The 19,202-nt window shown below is 43.3% G+C and overlaps 8 protein-coding genes across 8 annotated transcripts; 3 read left to right on the top strand and 5 right to left on the bottom strand.

Moving 5' to 3' along the window:
* Window positions 1-67: 67 nt before the first annotated feature.
* On the bottom strand, window positions 68-2,710 carry EAE97_006853 (uncharacterized protein; the record flags this gene model as incomplete). The annotated part of the gene is made up of 7 exons (XM_038877366.1): window positions 68-149; window positions 203-350; window positions 405-888; window positions 934-1,337; window positions 1,391-1,485; window positions 1,550-2,592; window positions 2,663-2,710. 7 exons carry the CDS (start codon window positions 2,708-2,710, stop codon window positions 68-70), a joined length of 2,304 nt encoding a protein of 767 aa, XP_038731556.1.
* Window positions 2,711-4,099: 1,389 nt separating this feature from the next.
* On the top strand, window positions 4,100-8,705 carry EAE97_006854 (uncharacterized protein). The gene is made up of 8 exons (XM_038877367.1): window positions 4,100-4,583; window positions 4,643-4,664; window positions 4,715-4,763; window positions 4,818-4,902; window positions 4,959-5,574; window positions 5,629-5,786; window positions 7,513-8,303; window positions 8,362-8,705. Exons 1-8 carry the CDS (start codon window positions 4,352-4,354, stop codon window positions 8,416-8,418), a joined length of 2,010 nt encoding a protein of 669 aa, XP_038731557.1. The 5' UTR covers window positions 4,100-4,351; the 3' UTR covers window positions 8,419-8,705.
* A 655-nt stretch (window positions 8,706-9,360) lies between these two features.
* Window positions 9,361-10,263, top strand: EAE97_006855 (uncharacterized protein; the record flags this gene model as incomplete). Its single annotated transcript, XM_038877368.1, has 1 exon — window positions 9,361-10,263. One exon carries the CDS (start codon window positions 9,361-9,363, stop codon window positions 10,261-10,263), a length of 903 nt encoding a protein of 300 aa, XP_038731558.1.
* An 889-nt stretch (window positions 10,264-11,152) lies between these two features.
* EAE97_006856 (uncharacterized protein) lies at window positions 11,153-12,092 on the bottom strand (the record flags this gene model as incomplete). Its single annotated transcript, XM_038877369.1, has 2 exons — window positions 11,153-11,733; window positions 11,788-12,092. The coding sequence occupies 2 exons, from the start codon at window positions 12,090-12,092 to the stop codon at window positions 11,412-11,414; spliced, it is 627 nt and encodes a 208-aa protein (XP_038731559.1). The 3' UTR covers window positions 11,153-11,411.
* A 393-nt stretch (window positions 12,093-12,485) lies between these two features.
* Window positions 12,486-13,704, bottom strand: EAE97_006857 (uncharacterized protein; the record flags this gene model as incomplete). The annotated part of the gene is made up of 3 exons (XM_038877370.1): window positions 12,486-13,190; window positions 13,257-13,288; window positions 13,698-13,704. The coding sequence occupies 3 exons, from the start codon at window positions 13,702-13,704 to the stop codon at window positions 12,486-12,488; spliced, it is 744 nt and encodes a 247-aa protein (XP_038731560.1).
* Window positions 13,705-13,882: 178 nt separating this feature from the next.
* Window positions 13,883-15,095, top strand: EAE97_006858 (uncharacterized protein; the record flags this gene model as incomplete). The annotated part of the gene is made up of 3 exons (XM_038877371.1): window positions 13,883-13,911; window positions 13,982-14,498; window positions 14,634-15,095. 3 exons carry the CDS (start codon window positions 13,883-13,885, stop codon window positions 15,093-15,095), a joined length of 1,008 nt encoding a protein of 335 aa, XP_038731561.1.
* Window positions 15,096-15,197: 102 nt separating this feature from the next.
* EAE97_006859 (uncharacterized protein) lies at window positions 15,198-16,429 on the bottom strand (the record flags this gene model as incomplete). Its single annotated transcript, XM_038877372.1, has 4 exons — window positions 15,198-15,756; window positions 15,826-15,966; window positions 16,030-16,246; window positions 16,321-16,429. The coding sequence occupies 4 exons, from the start codon at window positions 16,427-16,429 to the stop codon at window positions 15,198-15,200; spliced, it is 1,026 nt and encodes a 341-aa protein (XP_038731562.1).
* A 747-nt stretch (window positions 16,430-17,176) lies between these two features.
* On the bottom strand, window positions 17,177-18,712 carry EAE97_006860 (uncharacterized protein; the record flags this gene model as incomplete). The annotated part of the gene is made up of 1 exon (XM_038877373.1): window positions 17,177-18,712. One exon carries the CDS (start codon window positions 18,710-18,712, stop codon window positions 17,177-17,179), a length of 1,536 nt encoding a protein of 511 aa, XP_038731563.1.
* Window positions 18,713-19,202: the final 490 nt, after the last annotated feature.

The following is a 19,202-nucleotide window of genomic DNA, read 5'->3' on the forward strand; positions in this document are numbered from 1 at the left end:
GAGAAATTGTAGCATCATTTCTCACGAAGCATTACGAGATGCCCGTGCACTGGTGTGAAGTTTCCAATCACCAGCCATTAGATTCACGCTGCGAGCCATTGAATACACTTTGTTTAGAGACTCCCTGAAGACTATTTTCGCTCGACCATCTGGCACATTTGTTAGCTCGATTCATGCCTTGATCAAATGGTATGAAACTTACATTCGAACTTTGCCGTCATCACCAGCGGAAGCGAACATTCTTGGATTCATTGGGTTCCAGGAAACTGAATTGCAGCAACCTTTCTTGTGAGCTTCTAGTTTTTCTACCACTGAACCGTTCTCTCGGTGGTAGATCACAACATTGCCTTCTATAAATGAATGTGTTAGTCATGCAGGCATGCAATCCAAAATCCGAATCTTACCTTCACTTCCGCTAACCACGAAACTTTCATTGGCACCACCGAAAGAGCTTCTAATAATGAATTCACCCCCTTTATCCCCAGATACGAAGGTTCGAATTGTTTCGCCAGTGTTTATATCCAACATTCGTGTTTCTCCAGTGTTACAATGTATCAGTAGGTGCCTTGAATTATCGCTGACGGTGATTGAGCATAGCTGAACTTTGAGGTCCAGCTCATATTCAAGCTCGCGAGTTATGAAATTGTAAACATAGAGATGGGTCAAGTGTTCGATAGCCACTAGTCGGCTCCCGTCTGGTGTGAGTGCTACATCTCGAATACGATGATCTCGGCTCCAATCAAATACGAGCTCACCATTGAGATTCCACTGGCATAAGTTCTTTGTAGTAGCCAAGCAACCTGTGATGAAGGATTGTCCATCCGATGTCCATACACAACAGGAAACAGGCTCCCCAAAACGAGGGAGCTTCATTAACAAATCGCTAGTCTAAGAAATCAGCGAGGGGATGTTAAATACGGACTTCTAACTTACTGCAGTATTCCACAACAAAGCTCTGTTATCACGGCCACATGTGACCATTCTCGTGTCATCAGGACTCCAAGCAAAAGAACAGACTCCACCTTCATGTTCAGAAAAGGAAGTATGGACACTGAAAGCCGGAACGTTATAAATGACAAGAACCCCATCGCTTCCACAGCTCGCTAATAGAGTTCCATCATGTGAGAATTGTGTATCCCATACTTCACCAGCATGTTTGGTAAGTTCCACGATAGGCCGCAATGGAACATTGCTTCGGTCGCATGTATGATCTTGGTACAGCGAAGGTGATTCGTGTGTGTTGTGATAAACGCATGTAGATATCTGATGTTGCTTTACTTGGTCAAAAAGTGTGGCCAAACGATTCTCAGGTAACATGGCTGATGGCGAAATGCATCCTAGGAGAGTGTTAGTATCACCTAGTAACCGATGTCATTAACAGAAATCTTACTAGATAGTTGTGAGAGGAGTAAATGTCTGGATTGTCCAGCGGCCCCGTCCCAATTAGCCTTGGCCTTAAGGTCCACAGGAGTACACATCAGTAAGCTAGTACAGGTGATCAGTCCTTAATCGAGATGAAGATTGTACAAAGGTATCAGCAAAAACATACCTTGATAGAAAATGCAACTTGGCGGTATCTTGATATAGTGGAGTAAGCTCAGATCGCAAAACATTTATTGCTCTGCCCATGTCTTTTCGTTCTAGTAATTCCAAGAACTTCTGTTGCCGCATCCAAAACCTCATAATGTTCTTGTCCACACCATCTCGGAGAACCAACCCATTACCATGAATATTAACTCCGCCTTCCTCTGTAGATCCCCCGAAAAGCAATACTTCAGCTTCGGTCCACTCGCCCTGTAAGACTGCATTTCGGAAAGCTGCTACAATCGGACTTTCAAGATCATAACCACTTTCCTGACTTAATCTTGCTGCAGCACCGTTGTAACCCAAATCCGTCAAAGCTTGGATCAAGATCCTAGTGACTTCTTCTCTGTTGTGTCCAATATATGTAGATGTTGTTTTGACAGCTGCATCTGAGTGCCCATTGGTGCTTGATCCATTCATGGCTACCGAGGATGAATGTGCACCATTGGCAGAGTTTGAGAGGGCTGCCTTGTGTAGACGAGATGCCCCCGCTCCATTTGAAAATGGTTTAGAGCTACCGTTCGAGGTACTATCCTCCCCTTCAGATCTCATACTAGCACTTTGACGTCTTCTTTTGTTGCGGTGTTCACTCTCTAGGGTTGAAGGATTCGAAAAGTCTCCGGGACTCGAGAGAGTATTTGATTGTTCCCCTCGGTCAATAGTATGATCTCGACGTCTACGACCGAGGACTTGATCTTGAGCACGTCTCGGCCGGAGCTCAGCTTGAGGTGTACCGTGAGTTCTAGCAGCTTGTCTTGTCGTGGGATCTATGTTATATCTCTCGAACGAAGGCGGAGGGTCAATTTGATCTGATCTGTGGTGTGATGGCGGTAGAGGGGCTTGGGCTGAGATGACAGTGCTGGTTGATCGTTGAGGGGAAGTCGGGATGGGTAGGTCGTCGGGAATGGATAAGGATACTGGTGGTATATGGGGGTTGTCGTCTGCCAGGACGAAATCTGCGGAAGTGCCGCTACTTGAATGTAGATTCGAGAGAGGGGCCTCAAGAACCTAATGGGGGTTGTTAAATTGAAGCTCAAGGATGCAAGTTGTTGTAATGCAGGCAAAAGTTGAAGTGAACCAGAATAGAAAGTCTGGGGTTGTCGTGGCTAAATGCTTGCCTTTGCATCTGTGAGACGAACCGAAGCTCGAGCGAAGTAGAAGCTGCTAATAGAGTGAATGATTAGAATCAGTCAAAGAGGTCTGTTGGAACAAAACTTGTCGAGTGAATTCGAATGTTGATAGAGAGAGATGGAATGGATGAATGAATCACAAAGAATCTTGTTAACGTTCTTCACATACTTATTATTCGATTCGTTGCAATGAGTACAGAGTTTGTGGTGATGATTAGTCGTAGAAAAGTGATTATTTAAAAAGTCAATCAAGTTCTCTCTTCATGTATGTAGGTAGGTATTTCTCATTGTAACTGTACTGTAACTCCGTAATAGAAGGATGTCGGACAGGTATTTGGGGTTCCAGCACATGAGGTATGGATCATAATGAATGATACCTAGGTGGGTAGGTATGATATGGTATGGTATGGTATGGTATGTGCTAGGATTAGGAATACGGTGGGCCATTCGATCGTTCCAGTCAGCAGCAGTCAGTCACCCTACCACCCTATCATGATTCTTATCAACCTGGGAGGGCTCGTAGAGACGAAAGCGTACCTACGCTATTAGACTTTTAAAGAACATGTGCTACATACAAACTTAATCTACGACCAACCCACTTTGAGATTACACATCTGCAGATGAAACTGACTGGTGTTGATTCACATTACGATGCTCGGTTGAGGAGGAAGTGCATGTCAGAAGGGATATGTGACCTCATCAAATGGACTGTACTATGATTTGAGAGAGGGGGAGAGAGGAGAAAGGAAAATGGATAATGGAATGAAGGAATGAATTCACGAAGATATATAATAGAGCTCCGGTGAGCACTTACATAGATAGGGATTCTTGAGAAAGAGATGGCGACGATAAGATATCTACCTAGGTATATACAAACCTACCTACTCATTCAAGTACGGACGGTACTGAATACATTCATTATTACTACGGAGACCTCAAATTGTGATACATGAACCCACCCTCATTGCCATCGCTCCGTCGCTCCATCCCTCCATCCCTCCATCCCTCCATCCCTCCATCCCTCGAGCATCCCTCCCACCATTTTACTAACCATTCACGTGCCATTCTCGCCATTATCCGCCCTCGCCGCTGTTTGTCCCAATTGAAAGCGTGTATCCAATAAGATCATCAATGGTGGGGGAAACTTGGGATAGGAATGAAGGCGTGTATTTAGAGCGGGACGAGGCGTGTTTAGTAAATACAATACATATTTTGTAAGCTACATCATGAATATCGATACCCACCGACCTATTACCTGCTTATTAAATACTACTCGTACCTAGGTAGGCACTTATTAAATCCTACCTAGGTAGGTAAGTGAAGCCAAACCTTCAAGTCGTATTTGTGAGTAACTTAAAAGCTTCAAGAGCCTGTCTGCAACTGTAGTAACAAGGCTGGCCCAGTACACTGTACGTACTCTCAGGCTCCTTCCGTTGACCGACTGATATCCATAATCCACTTGGTATATAATTGACCTCTCTCTTCGTATCGGTACCATTGATCCCATTTACATGTCATGTACAAACCGTACTCGTACATAATACATACATCGTACATATTCCACTACCACCTAATCATCAACTTGGAGTTGGTTGGTTAATAAGTAAATTCCCATTGTCTCCATCCTTGATCCTTTTATGTCACTTGGTCTTCGTCCTCGTTTGAAAGCTCGGCCCTCATTCTTAGATCTCATCAAAATCCAACATATTGATACCTTGTCAATAGCTCCAGTCGAGCTTAATCAAGAGCCATTACCACAACTTCCTCTATCACCCCCTCCAACAACAATCCAATTCATAGTTCCTAATACAAGCAAAGAAAGCGCCAACATGGCTCCTCAACGAGATGCAGATGGAGAGGATCAATTTGGTTTGTCTTGACCTGTTTTCCCTATCCTACCAACATCATTGCTAATCGCCTGTCGACAGGTTCAATTTACTCCGTATCAGGGTTTGTGAAATACTTCATCAATATGTCTTCCTCCAGCTAATTATCTTTAGTCCGGTCGTGGTGGCAGAGAATATGATCGGAGTTGCCATGTACGAGTTGGTAGGTTTGCTTAGCCAATGTAACCCAACTATTGTGTTGCTAACTTATGAATAGGTCAAAGTCGGTCACGATAATCTTGTCGGTGAAGTTATTCGAATCGAAGCGGATAGAGCGACTATCCAAGTATACGAGGAAACAGGTATGGGATAATATATGGCTCCTGGTTGGAATCATAACTGACTGTTGGGTATAAAGCTGGTGTTACTGTTGGAGATCCCGTTGTGCGTACTGGAAAGCCTTTGTCCGTCGAGTTGGGCCCAGGTCTTATGGAAACAATTTACGATGGTATTCAACGACCTCTCAAAGCTATCGCAGACAAATCCGATAGTATCTACATTCCCCGTGGTATTTCCGCTCCAGCTTTAAACAGAGAAAAGGACTGGGACTTCAAGCCGATTATGAAGGTTGGAGATCACATTACTGGAGGCGACATTTGGGGTACAGTCTACGAGAACTCCCTGCTAGATGATCACAAGATTCTTTTCCCACCCAGAGCTAGGGGTACAATTACTCGCATTGCTGAAAAGGGAAGCTACAAGGTCGACCAAAAGATCCTCGAGGTTGAATTTGATGGCAAGAAGACCGAGTATAGCATGATGCACACATGGCCTGTACGTGTACCACGACCAGTTACCGAGAAATTGGCAGCAGATAAGCCATTTATCGTTGGACAACGTGTATTGGATGCTCTTTTCCCTAGTGTTCAAGGAGGAACTGTTGCTATTCCAGGTGCTTTCGGTTGTGGTAAGACGGTCATTAGTCAATCTGTTTCTAAGTTCTCGAACAGTGATATTATTATATACGTTGGATGGTAAGGATCTATCTTTTCTAAATCATAGCGATATTATGCTAATATCATATATAGCGGAGAGCGTGGAAACGAGATGGCTGAAGTCTTGATGGATTTCCCAGAACTTTCTATTGACATTGATGGACGCAAAGAGCCTATCATGAAGCGTACAACACTTATTGCTAACACCTCTAACATGCCTGTCGCAGCTCGTGAGGCTTCTATTTACACCGGCAAGTCCCCCCCAGATGTCCTTTCCCTATTTCCAACTCTACACCTACACCTACACCTACACCTACACCAGCACCTTCCCTTCATCAATCGGTAAGTTGGTGAGTCATTGGGAATCAGCAGCCACCTGGTCCTGATCTTTCTTTCATTACCTCACTATCTGGAGCAACGGGATTCAAATGCCATTATACAGGATCTATAAACTATAACAATTAGCAACATCAATCACTATCGTTCGTGATACTCGCTGGAAGTTCGAAGCTGCTTAAGCTGCAATTATTGGATCCCAAATCCGAGTTCGACTCAGATGATTCTGATGTTGATAGCAGCAATCCCTTTCACAATGATGTTTGCCAAATGTTGGAAGACGAGACATGGGCATTGATCAACATTGATGCACCATCTTGGTACATCAATGATACCTTCAGAGCTGTCTTTGATAGCCGATCATCTTATGATAGCATAGCTACATGTTCGCCTCTTGAACTTGCACCAAACCTGCATCAAGTTCTCACATCCTCACATCCACCCAACATCGACTTTTTCCAATCCCTACCCAAGCCTGTGGGGAAAGTTTGGGGGATCTATGTTATTGTCATCAAGAAAATCCATTGCAAACCCAAGATCTACATCGACTCTGGTACAGATGCAGCATATGGCATCAAAAATCGACTCAAAAGTTACAAAAATATGGAATCTGCAACTCTCCCTCGCTTTATACATGAAGGGTATCAAAATGGCTATCGATTGGCACACTCTGGTCTGCTCTGCTGGACTCCATTACCATCTGCTGGTCTCGTTCCTCGTGTTAGAGCTCGCAGTTTAGCATTGGAGTCGATTTTCACTTGTTTATTTCACGCCAAGTTCAAGATGATCACAGATGAATACTACGAACATCTGCTACTTTGGAAATGTGATACAGTCAGCTGGGAGCCATCTTGCACTCATCTTCCTATTAAGGAAAAGTTGGTTGGGGATTTTAAGTTAACGGAAGAAGAACTTGAGATCATTGCCGCCAAACAAGTTCAACGAAGAGTGGATAGAGCAAAAAGACATCGAGAAAACCTACGAAATAAAGACACCGATTCTTATCGAGCGCGAGAACGGATCACCAAGAATACTTGGACTGCTAAAAACCGAAACAAAGTCAACCAAACTGCGGCTAAAGTTGGAGAAAATGCTCTATCCAGCAATCCCTTTTTTTGCGATGTTTGCCAAATGTCTCTACAAAGTCAACTGGCACTCGATAAACATCTGTTGACACAAAGTCATGCTGATTCTGTGGCTGGAATTGAGAAGCCTGAGATGTCTCAGCATTCCATCAATCAAAGAAACAAGCGTGCCAATGCAAAAGCTAGTGGCGAACATTCTTGCAACATCTGCAACAAGTCTTTCGACATCAATTGGGCATTGAATCGTCATAATGCTACTCCATCGCACAAAAAGAAATTGGAATCTGTTTAGATTTCTAGTGTTTCTTCAACTATTCTTACCCATCTCAATCCCAAAACTATCATCAACTATCTTCGATCTATCTCATTTGACACCAATCGACTGGCTTTTCCATTGGCTCATTTACTGGCTTAATCGACAACGTCGATCTCCTGGCTCCATCTATAGGACAACACTCTACTGGCTTATCTACTGGACATCATTACATCTCACTGACTCATTACCAATGCCTCATTTATTGTACATTCATTTACTAATTATATTTCGATTTCGTAGGTTTAACGATCGGAGAATACTTCAGGGATATGGGTAAAGATGTTGCCATGATGGCTGATTCTACATCTCGTTGGGCTGAGGCTCTTCGTGAAATTTCTGGTCGTTTGGGAGAGATGCCTGCAGATCAAGGTTTCCCCGCTTATCTTGGAGCAAAACTTGCTAGTTTTTACGAACGTGCTGGTAAAGTTCAAGCTCTTGGTGGACCAGACCGTGAAGGTAGTGTCAGTATTGTCGGTGCTGTCAGTCCTCCTGGTGGTGATTTCTCCGATCCTGTGACAAGTAGTACTTTGGGTATTGTGCAAGTCTTCTGGGGTCTTGACAAGAAACTTGCTCAACGTAAACATTTCCCTTCTATCAACACTGCACTCAGTTACAGTAAGTATACTACTGTTCTCGACAAATACTACGAAAAGGATTTCCCCGAATTTCCCAGACTTCGAGACCGCATCAAGCAACTTTTAACTGATTCCGAAGAATTGGACCAAGTCGTTCAATTGGTTGGAAAGTCAGCATTGTCCGACCCTGACAAGATTACCCTGGATGTAGCTGCATTGATCAAGGAAGATTTCTTGCAACAAAATGGTTACAGTGACTATGATCAATTCTGTCCTATTTGGAAGACCGAATGGATGATGAAGGCAATGATGGGATTCCACGATGAGGCTCAAAAAGCAGTCGCACAAGGTCAAAGTTGGGCTAAAGTACGTGAAGCTACCGGAGAGCTCCAATCCCAGTTGAGAAGTATGAAATTTGAGGTTCCAAGTGAAGGCGAGGAGAAGATCACAAAGAAGGTATGTTCATCCATAGTGTTCATTTGTCTGATAGTATATTAATCTAACATCTTTACAGTACGAGGATCTTGTTCAAGCTATGACTGATAAATTCGCTTCCGTTACCGATGAGTAAAAGAAAGCATAATAGGCGATTGTTTTGGGGAAGCGGTATGGTGGTTTGCATTTCTTGCTTTGACTTGTACCAAAGTTTTGTTGGGTGATAGATATAAGATTGTATGCATATAACGAGCGAATGGACTTCATAAAAATGAATTTTCTTCAACAACCTTGTTGATGTGTCTACGTATAGTCTGACTGCCAAATGGTTCATCACACAAATGACAGGCGTTGATATATTTATGTTGCGATTGTTGACTACAGACTTTCAAAATGTTATTCATATCTAGATAAACCTATTTTAATGATTTTGAACAATTGAAACATTCAAATGATTTTATTATTTCGAATGATTTCAAATGATTAAATGATTCTAAGAATCTAAATAATTTGAATAATTTCAAAGATTTAAATAATTTTAAAAAAGTAATGAGTTTAGAAAATACGAAAAGAGCAACCCTATCTTAGATTCTTGAAATCAATAAAAAAATAGGAGGAATAAAATGAATTCCTTATAATTTAGTTTGTTATTAATAACATACTAATCTAGCACTCATTTCTCTCCCGAAACGAAAGCAACTGAATTGTTCATCAAGTTCATTCGAATGACTATCGTTTTGACCTCGTTCATCTGTTATTCTCTGATTGGCTGAGTGAGGAGTTTTCTTGCTGAATCATCTCGGAAAAAAACTCGCTAATTCTTTGATCGCAGCAAATTACGCTGAGAACTGAGAAGTAATTTCGAGGGACCACTATGATGCGAAACTCCAGATGTTTTATTTGGGAACCAAAAGATTCTCATCTGTAGTATGTCGGTAATTCTAAATAGTGCTCTCTAGGATTTTGCAAGACTAACGAACAATTAGTCATCAAGAAAACTTCTGATGGGAAAGTAGAAAAATCATCATCAAAAAACACATTCAATCCCCGCACGTGAAAGACTCAAAGCATTGAAAATATGGGAAGCACAAATCCCTTGCCCACCTCTGATCCACACAATCCCTCCATCCAACATTGGGAAAATGGATTGGTACTCTACTCCAACTTCATCTCGGCTGAAGAAGAAGCCGACATCATCGCATCGATCCAGAAAGATGATCGTTGGTGCGGAATCGGTAAGCGACAAACGATGCATTATGGTGCGCATTTCGATTACACCACTTTCTGCGCTTCGGATGCGTGGACGGATGTCCCAGATTGGATTGAGGAGTTGGTGGGGAGGTTGCCGTTTAAGGAGGAGGGGGGGGGAAAGGGGAAGGTGGATCAATTCACGGTGCAGTATTATCCCCCTGGTACCGGTATCCCGCCGCATGTGGATACGCATTCGGCGTTTGGAGAGTATTTGTATAGTTTGAGTTTGGGGTCGGCGGTACCGATGGGGTTTAAGAGGTGTGGAGTGAATGAGGAGAGGAAGATGAGGAGGCCGAAGAGGTCGTTGGGGGAAGTGAGTGGGGATGTGAGGAGGAGGGAAAAGGCGGAAGAGGATGGAGAGGAAAAGTGGGAGGTTTGGTTGAGGGAGAGGAGTTTGTTGGTTATGAGGGGGGAGGCCAGGTATGGGTTTGCGCATGGGATTAGGGGGAGGAAGTTTGATGTTGATGGGGAGGGGGAGGGGGAGGGGCTGAAGAGGAGGAGGGAGGGCAGATGGAGTCTCACGATGAGGAGTGTGAAAAGGGGTGCAGAGATGGGGTGTTCGTGTGCGTTTCCGGGGGTTTGTGATGCGAGGATCAGGGAGGAGAGGGAGGAGAGGGAGGAGAGGGAGGAGAGGGAGGAGAGGGAGGAGAGGGAGGAGAGGGAGGAGAGGGAGGAAGATAGCGAAATTCAGAAACCAGCTGAAAGTATACCTGAACTTCCACCTAAATAAACACATCAAGTCTAGAACAAGCCTACCCTCTCAATACCCCCCCCCCCCCCCCCAAAAAACCGTAAATAATATAGCGAGCCCATTCTAGTGATCCAATGAATATTGACACAAAGTGGAAATCTCCCATAAGCTTAAGTTGCAGAAGATCGAGATAGACGAGATGATGAATTGAAGACTTAATAGACGGTTTGGATTTTGGGTTATGTGTATACTATCTTCTTCATATCCCTAGATCTCGATACATATTCTACAACTCGCGAAACGTTCGGATTCCATTGGAGTAAACATCAAATAAGTAGCTGACTAATTAAGCAAAGAAGGATATAACTGTATTTTCATAAAATAAACGAAGAAGCAAGTAAATATATCCTTGAATCTCCACAAGGTATTATCACTATAAAACTAACTAAATAACTACTCAAATAGTAATCTTATTATGAAATAGATATAGATTAATAAACGTCCAAAGTTCACATGTCATGATACTAGTATGAAAATGTATGTATGTACGTAGGTAGATAGAATAGAGCAGGAGATGTCTAATGAATGAGAATGTTTTCGTAGATTCATGTTTGTTATGTTTGTCATGTTATAGGTAGGGTGCTTGAGGTTTATGTTCTGTGATGGAAATTGAATTTGGTGTTTAGGGTTTATTCGTCGGGTGGGAATGGATATGGATGTGGGTGTGGATAGGGGTATATGGTCTGCTAGAATTGAAGAAGGTGGATTTGGAACTTGGGTTTGAGATTCGAGATGGAGACGGAGATGGGGAGTTAGTTCTGGTGCTTGGAGTGTTGGGTGGGCAGACAACTATAAATACCTGGCTACCTGCTGTATATGATTAGCTCACATATACAACTTTACATTAATTGATACACTAAAATGTAATGAGTATGAAAATTGTTTGATTGTTTTCATATTCCTGTGGATTTAACGATAGACAAGATAGGATTTTCCACAGTGAGCTGACAATATATCCCCTTTTCCTCCTGCCTGGTTTGTGTACGAGCTGTTCAGTTGCTCAGTATACTCTCTTGTAGGACTACATTTCCATATAAAAATCATTCATTTATAAAAAGAAAATAAGAGATCCATATAGTTGAGCGATGGGAATTATACCGAGCCTAACACGTCCAAGTGCCAGTGATTTATTTCTCCAAATCATGCCCAATCTGAACATCTCTCGGCTTCCCAATCCCCGCCGTCATCTTACCCACGGAGAAAAGAGCTTCTGAAACGGTTTTTCTCGGACTGGAATTGTTAGGTCTGATTCGAAAGTTTTGAACTTTTCTTGTCAACCATTCCCATTTCCATACTAGAACCATTGATGCTACTGTGACAGGTATACTGATGGCAAAGTATAGCCAAATATCGACGTCAATTCCAGAATTGAGCTCCGATACATTCATACCAAAAACGCCGGCAACGAATGATAATGGAATGTACACCGTTGCAAGGACTGTCAAAGCCCTGTAGTTTGTCAGCGATGATATGGGAAAGGTTTGTCGACATTTCGCAACTTACTTGACGTCATTGGCTTGCTGTATTGCTTTTCTACTCTCCTCAACAGCTATCATTGCTGTGAGTAGCGGTATACTGGCACTGTTTTGCTTCATTTGGATCATGACTTTATTTTCAAGGAATTGATAGTCTTTCAAAATTTGGCTGCGATTATCAGCAAACCAGGAATAGGTTTCCAGAGAATTAATGACACGGAGGTTCATGTTTAGCATACTCCATGTCTGTTTGAGATACTCCTCGAATGACTCTTTCTCCAACAGCCTTACTTCAGTGGTGGCGAGGTATTGAGGCTTGAGACCTGGAAGCATGTATGCTTCCTGCGCGTGGATGACGGTTCATTGCTAGCAACCTCTAATGCTATCCATGGCACTCGATTTCTCATATATTTTTGCCGGTCAAAATTTTTATAGAATTTTTTTTGAACTTGGTTTTCGAGTCTTGAACGCATGTTCAGAGAAATATCAAATTGATCACCGGATTGCTTCGGATTCCCATCGCAGATGAACAAAGCTATGGATGTAGGAAATAAGCTTAGGTCGCTTCAAAATGACAATAGAAACTTCATTGCCTTGTGACAATGGAAGTTACCCAGATATAAAAGTTAATAACATACAAGTCAAAGACTCTTGGCTACTTCGTGAAGTCCATACTGTGACATGTTCCTCAGAAGAAACCAGATTACCATGACAAAATGTACTCCTTTAATTTTGGACTTCGCAGATAGATTTAGCAGAGCTGCGTCTGTAGCAACGTTGATAGGGTATGACCACATGATCCTGGATGTAGCTTCTACTCGGAAGTAAAAACGCGACATCATCGCTGGCACGCTTGAAGTGGTCTCGAAAAACGTCGATACTACAGCCCAACAATCGGCTGACTATTGGCGATGCATGGATCGATACGTCCTCTAAGAAGTAAAAACGCGCTGGGGATAGTTCGACTGGAGTTTGCTTTAGATACTTCGACAATCCCTCTGTGTCATTGAGTGTAATCTTGAACAATTTGCCCGAAGGCTCGTATTCCAGAACATGCATATTAATTGGCCACACTTCTTCACGAGACTCGGTACGAATATTAACAGAGAAGTTTGCCGATGCCGAAAGCTCCCCAACTCTGAAGTTTGATAACTCTCCCAAGGGATCCCAGTAAAGCTCTTCCACATTTTGTAGCACAATACTGCTGTAGTTGAAATTATCTGAATCGTCCGACGTGCTTTCGCCAGGACTTACTACCTCGATACGTTCAATCCGGGGCTTAGTCACGACATTGACAAGCCCTGGTTCCAGTACACTAATTGTGTCGTCGTCCCGCACTGGAAGTGGTAATTGAGTACTTCGCCGGGCGATCTTTGCAGATGAATTCGACTCATTGCCTGGATCATACGACGCATCCCGGCGTGCCGCGCGCTTGGTAGTAAAAGATTAGAATTTGCTGTGGTCATGGTGTATTGTGTTTATTGTTAATTTGCATACCGTCAGCGTCTCGAGGTGCAAAACTCGAGTGCCTGCTGGGATAAATGCACACACCTGTGCTTTCCAGCATGCAGTTGGCCATCAGCATCGCATGTGCCAGTCAGGCCTTATCAGCGCGAAGCCTCCATCCAGCACTCGATAGGCGTTCCAAACTAATATATACCGGTATATATATTGAACAGCAATCGAAGAAATATGTTTCCCGTCTTCATATCATTCATAGACACTCAAATCTCTATGATTAGGTAGCCCATTCAATTTTTCAGTGGACAAATAAACAGCAAAGTAAAAAGCCCCGACCCCTCCCCCCCCATTTCATGTGAAGAGTATTTTGTTCAAATGTCTATTTGGATTTGGATAGCAAAGGGAGCGAGAGTGACCACATTGGAACTTCTTCGCGGGGCATATGCACGTGAGAGACTAAAATCGTGGGGCACTCACGGACCATCTCTTCCGACAAGAACTCCAGGAGGATGTGTTTGAAGCTGTTCACTATGGTTTCAGACCTCGACGTCGAACAATTGATCCTCAAAATCAAAATGTGTTTGAATTATTGCTACCAATATCTATTGCTCCATTCGCAAATACTAATTCACCAGATTAACTAATATCAAAATATAATCATTATGCCTAATCTATTCGGAAACTTCAATCTGTAAGTTGAATAACCACCTTCATCTTCTCAATTACTCGAAATTCGCATTCTAATGTCTCTCCCTCTCTAGTCCCACCGATTTCCTCGGTCGCTTCTTGAAATCGCAGTTAAAGAAACTTCCATATCCAGAGACATCGTTTGCGGGCCAAACGATCATCATAACCGGCGCAAACACTGGGCTTGGTCTCGAAGCCGCTCGACACATTGTTCGACTCGGTGCTGCAAGAGTGATCCTCGCATGTCGTACCATTTCTAAAGGCGAAGCTGCCGTCGCTTCTATTTCTGCGTCGCTTCCTGAACACAAAACTATCATTGAAGTATGGCAAGTAGATCTCAATTCGTACGCCTCCGTCAGAGAATTTTGTGTCAAAGTAGATCAGCTGGACCGCTTAGATGTTATGCTTGAGAATGCGGGATTGGCAGTGCCGAAATATGAGGAGTTTGAGGGAATGGAAAGTACGGTTACGGTTAATGTGATGAGTACATTTTTAATGGCATTACTGGTGCTGCCGAAATTGAGGGAGAGTGCTGCGAAATTTAATATAGTGCCGAGATTGACAATTGTAGCGAGTGATGCGCATGAGCAGGTATGCTTCTACCCCTTCATCTGTTCTCCAGATTCTCCATGTTTGAATTTGGCGAGGCGTTAGCGATTTTTGAACTGCCCCTTCAATACGAATCGCTTCAAGAGTATTCAAGAACTAACGCAAATTTCCTTCTAGGCCGTCTTCAAAGAACAATCCTCCTCTCTCATCCTTCCCGCCCTCAAGAATCCCAAGCTTCAACAAGACCGCTACAACGTCTCCAAACTCCTTGAAATCTTCATCATTCGCGAACTCGCTCCCCGACTATCAAAATCTGACAAAGAACAAATAATACTCAATACACTTACCCCCGGGTTCTGTCATTCTGACCTGATGCGTCATGCTGTATTTCCTTTGAATATCTTGGCTTGCATTGGTAAATCTTTGTTAGCGAGGACAACGGAGGTAGGTAGTAGGACTTTAGTTGCGGCAGCGGCTGCTGGAGACGAAAGTCATGGGGCGTACATGGTGGATTGTGTAGTCAGTGAACCAAGCAAGTATGTGAGGAGTGAAAAGGGAAAGAATGCACAGATGAGAGTTTATACTGAGGTCATAGAGGCGTTGGAGCAAATTGAACCAGGGATTACGAAACACATTTAAGAATGTACATAATTAGATACAATTTTACCTCTTATAAGCTTATATACCAATTATACCCGCAACGTCATTAAATCACCCATTAAACCACCCATCGAAACCATCTCATGAGCCCAAAACACCCTCCAACTCATAAGCACCACTTTCCCGTCTTACAGACCCCGCACTTCGTTCAAAATATTTCACTGCTCCCTTCGTAGTCGCACAACTGCTTATGCTACCCCCATTGACATCCGCTCCCACAGGTGTCTTCTTCCCATCCTGCACTCTTCCAAGCACATGGAAGTAATACCACACCTCACTGAAAACCGTATATCCATTGTCCAAGCTTCCCTTCCCCTGCTGCGTAGCATTATATCTCGGTCCCGAACATCCAATATACGGCACGGCACCGGTCTCCTTCTTCAACGCCGATTGCAGCGAGGAAAGCGTATACGTAGTTGTATTAGAAGGAACTATATGGTGTTTGCTCAGGAAATCATAAGTTGGGAGGGTGGAAAAGTAGGAGAGAGCGGTGGTATAGAAAGATATTAAGTCGGAGAAGGGGGTGGAGTTGTAGGTTGGTCCGTAGCAGGCAGTATCGAAGGTGGAGAAGCAGGTGGCGTGTTTGGAAAATTCGTGCGCCCAGAGGTACCAGTTGGGTTGGTTTTGAGCAATCCAGTAGCTGGGGTAATTTTGTTAGTTTTTGGGAATGATAGAGGGGCTGGAGGGGGAAAAGAGAACGGAGATTTACTTGTTCATATAGGCGAGGAGATCATATTTTCCATAGCTCTTGATTATTTCCGAGATGGGCTTTCCGGTGTAAGGAGGCACAGGTGTTCCACTTGCCGTTCCGGTTGTAGTATTAGGAGATGGAACCGGGTCATATTGACGGCTACATATTTCTAAAGTTAGTTTTGTAATTCTTCCCCTTTCCCAATAACTGGAATTCACAAACCTCAAATCGCAATACTGAGTATAACTTCCATTGCAGAAATCGGGCCAAAGTCCATGCAACGTCCAAGAATTCTTGGGTAACAATTGTCCCTCCGATTCGTACCCAGTATACGTATCCCAGAATTGGGTACTGAGAACTAGACCTCCAAAGGTCTCGGTACAGCAGGAATCGGTGAGGTCTGGAGAGGCATTCTTGGAACAGGAGAGATAGGGCGTTTCTAATTTTTTGTTAGATGCTTTAATTTCTTATAGAAATGCAATTGCGATTGTGATAGGAAGAGTGAATACGCACTTAATTCACAGGTATGATTGAAGCTACTCTCTCCATATAATGATGCTTGTACACCTTGGAATGGGAATAGCAGAGGAGCGAGAAACGCAGTAATTTTAACGGCCTGCATATTGAATACTCTCCAAAAACTTAAAGGCGTAATTGAGAAAGCGCAAGCAAAAAGAAGTGTGTTCAAGAAATATTTGAACTTACCTTGGAGCTTAAATATAGATAAAAATACCTCGACCAAACTTTTAGCTCATCTCGGTCACATTGAGCATGCATTTAATCTACCTAATTACCGTATAGGAACTCTTACCGAATTCAAGAAAGATACTACGCCGACAACCTAGTATCGTGCAAATTCGAAAGGAGTAAAAGACGGCAACTTATCAATAGCTTGAAATTATAGAGAGGAAAAGAAAGGAAAGGCAGGTGTTCAGGAACGTGCTGCAGTGTAAACAACGACCCCTCCTTGATAAAATCTTACACGTGGGGCAGGTAATGGATCGGAAAAGATAACTTGGTATCGGAATTCCCCAGGAACGGTTTTATTGTACTGACACCTGCCTTTCTAGGAAAGGACAATTGATCGCCAAGAATTGTGGATACGTTGTAAGTGTTTCTCAGCTGTCATTCGTATATATGACCGTTGGAGTGGATATGTGCATTGCATTTGCTATATTAAACTGAACATGTACATGAAGGTTGGCCAGCTCAATGAACGGTGCTCCAAAAATCAAAAAATATCAAATCGCTTATGCTTTTGTTTTATGCTTATGCATATCCTGAAAATATGTACAATTATATATGAAGTCATTCGTCTTCATGAGTCGTAATTAAAGCTGGGTATCTATAATAAAACTTTCTATGGTCTTCAACCTCTTCCGAATCTTCGATCAAAGAGCTTGAGCACACCCATAACACTTGCAGCCTCCACTTCCATGGGTGCTCTACCAGCATGTTGGAGCGGTGTAGCATGAAGACGGCCTAACCACGTATTCAACTCATCACTGGCTTGATCAAAATTCTTGTGGGTAGAAAGGGTCTTGTAGGTTTCTGCAACAGATAAGCTTGGAGGTGGTTCTGAAGTAGATGCCGGCTCCATTGTCTTGCAACAGCCACCACCAGAAGAATTGCCACCACAACATCCGTCAGGTGGAGCTGAGCTTGAAGAAGCTCTCATTGCTGCAAGTGATCGACAGAATAGTCCTGCTTTTGGATCACTCATACATTGTTTGCAAGTACCAGGGCCATTGGCACAAGAATTTGAAGCTGGTGCGGCACTAACTGGTCGATGCATATGGTTGGGTTGCATAGATGGAAGTTTGACCTGTGTGTTTTCAACATCTGTATCTGATGGTGGTGGTGTTACTTCATTAAGTAGTGGTGCAAGACGATTCTCCTGTTCTCTTTCAGCACACGGGCAAAACGTTGATTGATCACAGAAGCCGCATGGTTCTATAGGTCGTGAGATAATCTGAGGTGGAGGCGATGGCTCACGGACGATGGGCTGTCGTCGTGAGAATTGGGCAGTGAAATCAATCTCGAGAGGACTGGAAGGCCTAGATGACAAACGAGCACGCTTCTCTGAGGCGCCATCAACTGAAGGAGAGTGTGCCCTCTTCAAATCCATGCCGACATCCTTGAGCGTTTCTTCCAAGCACTGACAATGAGTGTCAGGACTACAATTGCCACAACCTTGAGTAGACATAGCAATTACTTGTTCAGCACAAGCACATTCGCCCAATGACTTGCAACCGCCACAACCGATTGATTCACTTGACACCTCAAGGTCCGGAACGAAGGAGACTTGCTCTTGTCGTGGCAGTGGTAAGGGTTGTGTTTGAGTGGATTGGCGATTCCGGCGTGGTGGGAGAGGAACAGCTTCAGTGCTCTTGCTTTGAAGTCCGTTTCTGAGATACGCTAGTTCCTTAAGTGCAGTCTCCTTCTCTCTTTTTTCGTAATCTGCAATTCGATCAAGGGTCTCGCATCGTAATCTCCATGATTGAAGTTCGCCATTGAATTTAGAAACCTCTGCCTCAAGTCTAGTAATCTTCAATCTCATATCATTCTCCCGCCTCTGTTGATCTTCCTTTGCCTCCTCGAGTTGTTCCTCTAATTCACCTACTCGTGCAGCACGTCGTTCTCTGAAAGCACGTTGAGCGGCTCTGTTTTGAGCCTTTCTCTTTGTTGGTGGGGTATCAGTTGCAGGCTTTCGTCCGGGTTTCGGTCGTGGCGGAATAACCCATTCCTTGGTTGTCATGATAGTAGGGGTAGATACACCCGATGTTGGCGACATGGTATTCATGCTTGACAGATTACCAGTTTTGATGGCGAGAACAGGAGGAGCTGGAGCAAGGGCTGTTGGAGAACCAGCCGATGATGGTGTTGATACCGCGGGTGAAGCCATGATTCGGGTCAACGAATAGCCGATTGGCGAATTCGAGTATATCTACCTATCGCAGCAAAGGAAGGTCACGAGATATAAATGAAAATAACTCTTTGGGAACCGACTTTTTCCTCAACACTGACTGATTGATGAGCATACAAGTAAATCCTTTGTAGTATAACAAGATTAACTGTCTTTGTTGGTAGGAGAAGGTTATCCAAAAATCAAGTCGTTACTCTTCAGAAGAGATTATTCATGAAGATATTGAAGGCGAATATTGAACAATCGTGTACCAAATAAAAGGACGAATGAGCATTGTTTGTAAGATCAGATTAGAAAAAGAAAAGGGAGGGGGGGAATAGAAAAGTGTGTGAGAGATCAAAAAGATTAGATTGATAAAAATTAGCGTGAAAAATTAGTGTCACAATGTCATCAGCCTAGTTACACAAAGACGCTACTTTCCGAGAATCGGACTTTATTGGTTTTCCCTATTTTGCAGGCATCAAGTGAA

This window comes from Botrytis byssoidea (assembly GCF_014898295.1).
Source record: "Botrytis byssoidea strain MUCL 94 chromosome Unknown BBYS_013, whole genome shotgun sequence".
Taxonomy (NCBI): Eukaryota; Fungi; Ascomycota; class Leotiomycetes; order Helotiales; family Sclerotiniaceae; genus Botrytis; species Botrytis byssoidea.

Bases quoted from the DNA above. Each gene is read 5' to 3' on its own strand.
- EAE97_006854 (XM_038877367.1), top strand. From the start codon at position 4,352: ATGTCACTTGGTCTTCGTCCTCGTTTGAAAGCTCGGCCCTCATTCTTA. The intron at 5,575-5,628 runs GTAAGGATCTAT...TATCATATATAG, and splicing joins ATTATTATATACGTTGGATG to CGGAGAGCGTGGAAACGAGA. The intron at 5,787-7,512 runs GCAAGTCCCCCC...TCGATTTCGTAG, and splicing joins TGAGGCTTCTATTTACACCG to GTTTAACGATCGGAGAATAC.